The following is a 7,500-nucleotide window of genomic DNA, read 5'->3' on the forward strand; positions in this document are numbered from 1 at the left end:
CAATTATTCATCCCAGAATAGGTCTAATATGGACCAGTGAACAATATGGTGGGGCAGGAGAGAGAGAGAGAGAGACAAATTAATTTACGATGATAAATGTATAATAGTTTAATGTACGATGATAAATGTATAATAGTTTAATTTACGATGATAAATGTATAATAGTTTAATGTACGATGATAAATGTATAATAGTTTAATGTACGATGATAAATGTATAATAGTTTAATGTACGATGATAAATGTATAATAGTTTAATGTACGATGATAAATGTATAATAGTTTAATGTACGATGATAAATGTATAATAGTTTAATGTACGATGATAAATGTATAATAGTTTAATGTACGATGATAAATGTATAATAGTTTAATGTACGATGATAAATGTATAATAGTTTAATTTACGATGATAAATGTATAATAGTTCAATTTAGGATGATAAATGTATAATAGTTTACCCTCCATGGAGCTAATACTACTGCGTGAAAGAAAACGTGTTGCGTACACAGTCCTGACATGGAAGGTATATTTGGAGCGCGTTGAGATAAAGTATAATTCTGAGATAAAAATAACTGATAATAATTCATAGATAGAAATAAATTCCTGATAAAGTTTAGGTGATAATGATGACTTAAGAGTACAATGGGGGATGGCTAGAGTCTTACAAACAGTTCCCAGACTCGTAATTAAATTCCCTGGGGACAAAAAATGGCTAAAAACAACATTTAAGGACAAAAAAATGGTTAAAGACAACATTTAAGGACAAAAAAATGGCTAAAGACAACATTTAAGGACAAAAAAATGGCTAAAGACATTTAAGGACAAAAAAATGGCTAAAGACAACAGTTAAGGACAAAAATAAATGGCTAAAGACATTTAAGGACAAAAAAAATGGCTAAGTACAACATTTAAGGATATTAAAAAAAATGCCTAAAGACAACATTTAAGGAAAAAATGGCTAAATATTTAAGGACAAAAAAAATGGCTAAAGACAACATTTAAGGACAAAAAAATTGGCTAAAGACAACATTTAAGGACAAGATAAATGACTAAAGACAACATTTAAGGACAAAATAAATGACTAAAGACCATTTAAGGAAAAAAAAAAAGGAAAAAACTAGGAATTCAATGAGGAAAGCGATGGATACGCAATGCGTTGGTGATACAAGCTAAATTCAATGAAGAAAGCGATATGCATGAACCTAGGCGACGCATGAACCTAGGCGACGCATGAACCTAGGCGATGCATGAACCTAGGCGACGCATGAACCTAGGCGATGCTGAACCTAGGCGACGCATGAGCCTAGGCGATGCTGTACCTAGGCGATGCATGAACCTAGGCAACGCATGAACCTAGGCGACGCATGAACCTAGGCGACGCATGAGCCTAGGCGATGCATGAACCTAAGCGACGCATGAACCTAGGCGATGCATGAACCTAGGCGACGCATGAACCTAGGCGACGCATGAACCTAGGCGACGCATGAACCTAGGCGATGCTGTACCTAGGCGACGCACGAACCTAGGCGATGCTGAACCTAGGCGACGCATGCACCTAGGCGACGCATGAACCTAGGCGACGTATGAACCTAGGCGACGCATGAACCTAGGCGATGCTTGAACCAGGGCGATGCTGAACCAAGGCGACGCATGAACCTAGGCGACGCATGAACCTAGGCGATGCTGAACCTAGGCGACGCACGAACCTAGGCGATGCTGAACCTAGGCGACGCATGAACCTAGGCGATGCTGAACCTAGGCGACGCATGAACCAAGGCGACGCAAGAACCTAGGCGATGCATGAACCAAGGCTACGCATGAACCTAGGCGACGCATGAACCTAGCCGACGCATGAAAACCTTGCTGGGTGGGTCACTTACCGTCTCTTGGCCCTGGTTTTGGGCAGACCCGACCTCCTGGAGGAGGGTTGGATGAGCGCCACCAGGAGCGCCACCAGCACCGCGCAGAACAGCACCGACACCACGGCGATGGTCACGATGACCTCCGTGCCCTCCGCCTGCAGGAGGACAAGACGAAGGTCATGAAGCGGTCAAGGGCGCGAGGGAGGGCGCGGGACTACATCCCTACATCACTGTGATGGTCACAATGACCTCCGTCCCCTCCGCCTGCAGGAGTGGAAGACGAAGGTCATGAAGCGGTCAAGGGCGCGGGGGGGGAGGGGACTACATCCCTACCTACCTACCGAACTACTTAGCTACCTACCTATCTACTTACGGACCTACTTACCTACCTATCTACTTACGTACCTACTTATCTACTTATGTACCTACTTACCTACCTATCTACTTACGTACCTACTTACCTACCTATCTACTTACGTACCTACTTACCTACCTATCTGCTTACGTCCCTACTTACCTACCTATCTACTTACCTACGTACCTACTTACCTATCTATCTAATTACCTACATACCTACCTGCCTACCTTCTGATCGACTTACCTATCTACTTACCTACATACCTACCTACTTACATACCTCCCTAGTTACCTACCTATGTACTTACCTACCTACCTACTTACCTACCTATCTACTTACTTACCTACCTACTGACTACCTACCTTCTTATCGACTTACCTACCTAGCTACTTACCTACTTACCTACCTATCTACTTACTTACGTACATACTTACCTTCCTATCTACTTACCTACTTACTTACCTACATACCTACCTACTTACCTAGCTACTTACCTACCTATCTACTTACGTACATACTTACCTACCTATCTACTTACCTACTTACTTACCTACATACCTACCTACTTACCTACCTACTTACCTACATACCTACCTACCTACTTACCTACCTGTCTACTTACTTACCTACCTACTTTCTGATCGACTTACCTACCTATCTACTTACCTACCTACCTACTTACCTACCTACCTACTTACATACCTGCTTGCTTACCTACCTTTCTATTTTGCTACGTACCTACTTACGTATCTTATTACCTACTTATTTACCTACCTACTTACATACCTACCTACCTACCCACCTACTACCCATCTACCTACTTATCTACCTATCTACTCACCTAAGTACCTACGTACCTACCTACCTACTTACCCACTTGCTACCTACCTTCTTACCGACTTACCTACCCACCTTCATACCTATCTACCCACCTACTTTCCTATCTACTTACCTACCTACTTACCTAACGACCTACTTATCAACTTACCAACTTACCTACCTGCTTGCTTACTTACTTACCTACCTACCTTCCTTTTTATTTACCTGCATACTTATCTACCTACCTACTGCCTACTTACCTACCTACCTAAGAGTTTCGACGCCACGCAACGTAGTTTTCACCGAAGGACAATCTGGTGTACAAGAGTAGAGTCGTGCGAGATGTGTTTTGTGTTATAAGTGTCAGGTGTGTGTTATAAGAGTCAGTTGTGTGTTATGAGTGTCAGTTGTGTGTTATGAGTGTCAGTTGTGTGTTATAAGTGTCAGGTGTGTGTTATAAGAGTCAGTTGTGTGTTATAAGTGTCAGTTGTGTGTTATGAGTGTCAGTTGTGTGTTATGAGTGTCAGTTGTGTGTTATAAGTGTCAGGTGTGTGTTATAAGAGTCAGTTGTGTGTTATAAGTGTCAGTTGTGTGTTATGAGTGTCAGTTGTGTGTTATGTGTCAGTTGTGTGTTATAAGTGTCAGTTGTGTGTTATGAGTGTCAGTTGTGTGTTATAAGTGTCAGGTGTGTGTTATAAGAGTCAGTTGTGTGTTATGAGTGTCAGCTGTGTGTTATGAGTGTCAGTTGTGTGTCATAAGAGTCAGTTGTGTGTTATGAGTGTCAGTTGTGTGTTATGAGTGTCAGTTGTGTGTTATAAGTGTCAGGTGTGTGTTATAAGAGTCAGTTGTGTGTTATGAGTGTCAGTTGTGTGTTATGAGTGTCAGTTGTGTGTTATGAGTGTCAGTTGTGTGTTATAAGTGTCAGGTGTGTGTTATAAGAGTCAGTTGTGTGTTATAAGAGTCAGTTGTGTGTTATGAGTGTCAGTTGTGTGTTATGAGTGTCAGTTGTGTGTTATAAGTGTCAGTTGTGTGTTATGAGTGTCAGTTGTGTGTTATAAAGTGTCAGGTGTGTGTTATAAGAATCAGTTGTGTGTTATAAGTGTCAGGTGTGTGTTATAAGAGTCAGTTGTGTGTTATAAGTGTCAGTTGTGTGTTATGAGTGTCAGTTGTGTGTTATGAGTGTCAGTTGTGTGTTATAAGTGTCAGTTTTGTGTTATGAGTGTCAGTTGTGTGTTATAAGTGTCAGTTGTGTGTTATAAGTGTCAGGTGTGTGTGTGTTATAAGAGTCAGGTGTGTGTGTGTTATAAGAGTCAGTTGTGTGTTATGAGTGTCAGTTGTGTGTTATGAGTGTCAGTTGTGTGTTATGCGTGTCAGGTGTGTGTTATAAGTCAGTTGTGTGTTATAAGTGTCAGTTGTGTGTTATAAGAGTCAGTTGTGTGTTATGAGAGTAAGTTGTGTGTTATAAGTGTCAGTTGTGTGTTATAAGTGTCAGGTGTGTGTTATGAGTGTCAGTTGTGTGTTATAAGAGTCAGTTGTGTGTTATAAGAGTCAGTTGTGTGTTATGAGAATCAGTTGTGTGTAATAAGTGTCATTTGTGTGTTATAAGTGTCAGTTGTGTGTTATGAGTGTCAGATGTGTGTTATAAGTGTCAGGTGTGTGTTATAAGAGTCAGGTGTGTGTTATGAGTGTCAGTTGTTTTTTATGAGTGTCAGTTGTGTTATAAGTGTCAGATGTGTTATGAGTGTCAGTTGTGTTATAAGTGTCAGGTGTGTGTTATAAGAGTCAGGTGTGTGTGTGTTATAGGAGTCAGGTGTATGTGTGTTATAAGAGTCAGGTGTGTGTGTTTTATAAGAGTCAGGTGTGTGTGGTGTGTTATAAGTGTCAGTTGTGTGTTATGAGTGTCAGTTGTGTGTGTTATAAGTGTCAGTTGTGTGTTATGAGTGTCAGTTGTGTGTGTTATAAGTGTCATTTGTGTGTTATAAGTGTCAGTTGTGTGTATTATAAGTGTCAGGTGTGTGTTATGAGTGTCAGTTGTGTGTTATAAGTGTCAGGTGTGTGTTATGAGTGTCAGTGTGGTGTTATAAGTGTCAGTTGTGTTATGAGTGTCAGTTTGTGTTATAAGTGTCAGGTGTGTGTTATGAGTGTCAGTTGCGTGTGTTATAAGTGTCAGTTGTGTGTTATAAGTGTCAGTTGTGTGTTATAAGTGTCAGTTGTGTGTTATAAGTGTCAGTTGTGTGTATTATAAGTGTCAGGTGTGTGTTATGAGTGTCAGTTGTGTGTTATAAGTGTCAGTGTGTGTGTTATGAGTGTCAGGTGTGTGTGTTATAAGTGTCAGTTGTGTGTTATGAGTGTCAGTTGTGTGTTATAAGTGTCAGGTGTGTGTTATGAGTGTCAGTTGTGTGTGTTATAAGTGTCAGTTGTGTGTTATAAGTGTCAGTTGTGTGTTATAAGTGTCAGTTGTGTGTTATGAGTGTCAGTTGTGTGTGTTATAAGTGTCAGTTGTGTGTGTTATAAGTGTCAGTTGTGTGTGTAATGTCAGTTGTGTATAAGTGTCAGTTGTGTGTTATAAGTGTCAGGTGTGTGTTATGAGTGTCAGTTGTGTGTGTCATAAGTGTCAGTTGTGTGTTATAAGTGTCAGTTGTGTGTGTTATGTCAGTTGTGTGTTATAAGTGTCAGGTGTGTGTTATGAGTGTCAGTTGTGTGTGTTATAAGTGTCAGTTGTGTGTTATGAGAGTCAGTGTGTGTGTTATAAGTGTCAGTTGTGTGTTATAAGTGTCAGTTGTGTGTTATAAGTGTCAGGTGTGTGTTATAAGTGTCAGTTGTGTGTGTTATAAGTGTCAGTTGTGTGTTATAAGAGTCAGGTGTGTGTGTTATAAGAGTCAGTTGTGTGTTATAAGTGTCAGTTATGTGTGTTATAAGTGTCAGTTGTGTGTGTTATAAGTGCCAGTTGTGTTTTATAAGTGTCAGTTGTGTTTTATAAGTGTCAGTTGTGTGTGTTATGAGTGTCAGTTGTGTGTGTTATAAGTGTCAGTTGTGTGTTATAAGTGTCAGTTGTGTGTTATAAGTGTCAGTTGTGTGTTATAAGTGTCAGTTGCGTGTTATAAGTGTCAGTTGTGTGTGTTATAAGTGTCAGGTGTGTGTTATGAGTGTCAGTTGTGTGTTATAAGTGTCAGGTGTGTGTTAGAGTGTCAGTTGTGTGTGTTATAAGTGTCAGTTGTGTGTTATAAGTCAGGTGTGTGTGTTATAAGTGTCAGTTGTGTGTTATAAGTGTCAGTTATGTGTGTTATAAGTGTCAGTTGTGTTTTATAAGTGTCAGTTGTGTTTTATAAGTGTCAGTTGTGTTTTATAAGTGTCAGTTGTGTGTGTTATGAGTGTCAGTTGTGTGTGTTATAAGTGTCAGTTGTGTGTTATAAGTGTCAGTTGTGTGTGTTATAAGTGTCAGTTGTGTGTTATAAGTGTCTGTTGTGTGTGTTATAAGTGTCAGTTGTGTGTTATGAGTGTCAGTTGTGTGTGTTATAAGTGTCAGTTGTGTGTGTTATAAGTGTCAGTTGTGTGTTATAAGTGTCAGTTGTGTGTTATAAGTGTCAGTTGTGTGTTGTGTGTGTTATAAGTGTCAATTGTGTGTTATGAGTCGTCAGAACAACAACAGTCGTTTGCCTGGGCAGTTGGTACCTCCCTGGTCGCTGATTGGCACACCATCTGCGAGAGAGAGAGAGAGAGAGAGAGAGAGAGAGAGAGAGAGAGAGAGAGAGAGAGAGAGAGAGAGAGAGAGACACACAACTCACCTTGGCTGTTTTGATCTGGTCCTCCACCAGTTGGGTGGCGTTGTGAACACTGGCCATCACGGACGCCACGAAGTCGCGGTCGTCCTCGGTGACGTTCGCGACGAGGGCGGGGTTCGTCCGCCCTTCCTCGACCAGTTCGTCCAGGTCCGCGGCCTCCTGGTCGAGCCAGAGGGCGTGGTCGTGGTCGGTCGCCCCATCTCCGATCTCGTCTGCTAACCCCAGCATGTTCTCCAGGCGCTCGCCGACGCGCTCGCGCCACGCGAGGGGCGCGTCCGTCGCCGCGACCTCGGTCGCGGGCGTCGTCCCGAGGGGCGAGGGCGTCGTGCGCACCAAGGGCGTCTCTGCTGTCGTGGCGGCGGCTTCCGAAGACGTCGTCGCTTCTGTGGCGAGAGCGCCCCCAGACGACGACGACGAAGTGATAGACGTGGTAACTTCGTCTTCCGTTCCCTCCTTCTCCTCCTCTTCTTCCTCTTCCTCTTCCTCTTCCTCTTCCTCCTCTTCTTCCTCCAATGTCCTTGTCCTCTGTATCTCTGCCGCCCTGTGGCTCGCACCTGGTGGTGGGAGGAGGGGCGTCTCCTCCTCTGCCACGCCCCTGAGGGGCCCCAGGATCGGGATGTAGTCTCTGAGGGCCTGGCGGTAGGAGGACACGCCCAACGGCGCCACCCTAAACACGC

The 7,500-nt window shown here is 42.4% G+C and overlaps 1 protein-coding gene across 2 annotated transcripts in view; it reads right to left on the reverse strand.

The window, feature by feature from the left end:
- Positions 1–7,500, reverse strand: part of LOC139766850 (uncharacterized) — a 26,410-nt gene that overhangs the window by 4,978 nt on the left and 13,932 nt on the right. For both annotated transcript variants that reach the window (XM_071695805.1, XM_071695804.1), the window contains exons 3-4: positions 6,827–7,500; positions 1,883–2,019 (exon numbers count right to left, since the gene is read on the reverse strand). The exon at positions 6,827–7,500 is cut by the window's right edge and continues 741 nt beyond it. In XM_071695805.1, coding sequence (XP_071551906.1) covers positions 1,883–2,019; positions 6,827–7,500 — 811 coding nt within the window. The remainder of the gene's footprint in view (positions 1–1,882; positions 2,020–6,826) is intronic.

This window comes from Panulirus ornatus, chromosome 58, assembly GCF_036320965.1.
Source record: "Panulirus ornatus isolate Po-2019 chromosome 58, ASM3632096v1, whole genome shotgun sequence".
Lineage (NCBI taxonomy): Eukaryota > Metazoa > Arthropoda > Malacostraca > Decapoda > Palinuridae > Panulirus > Panulirus ornatus.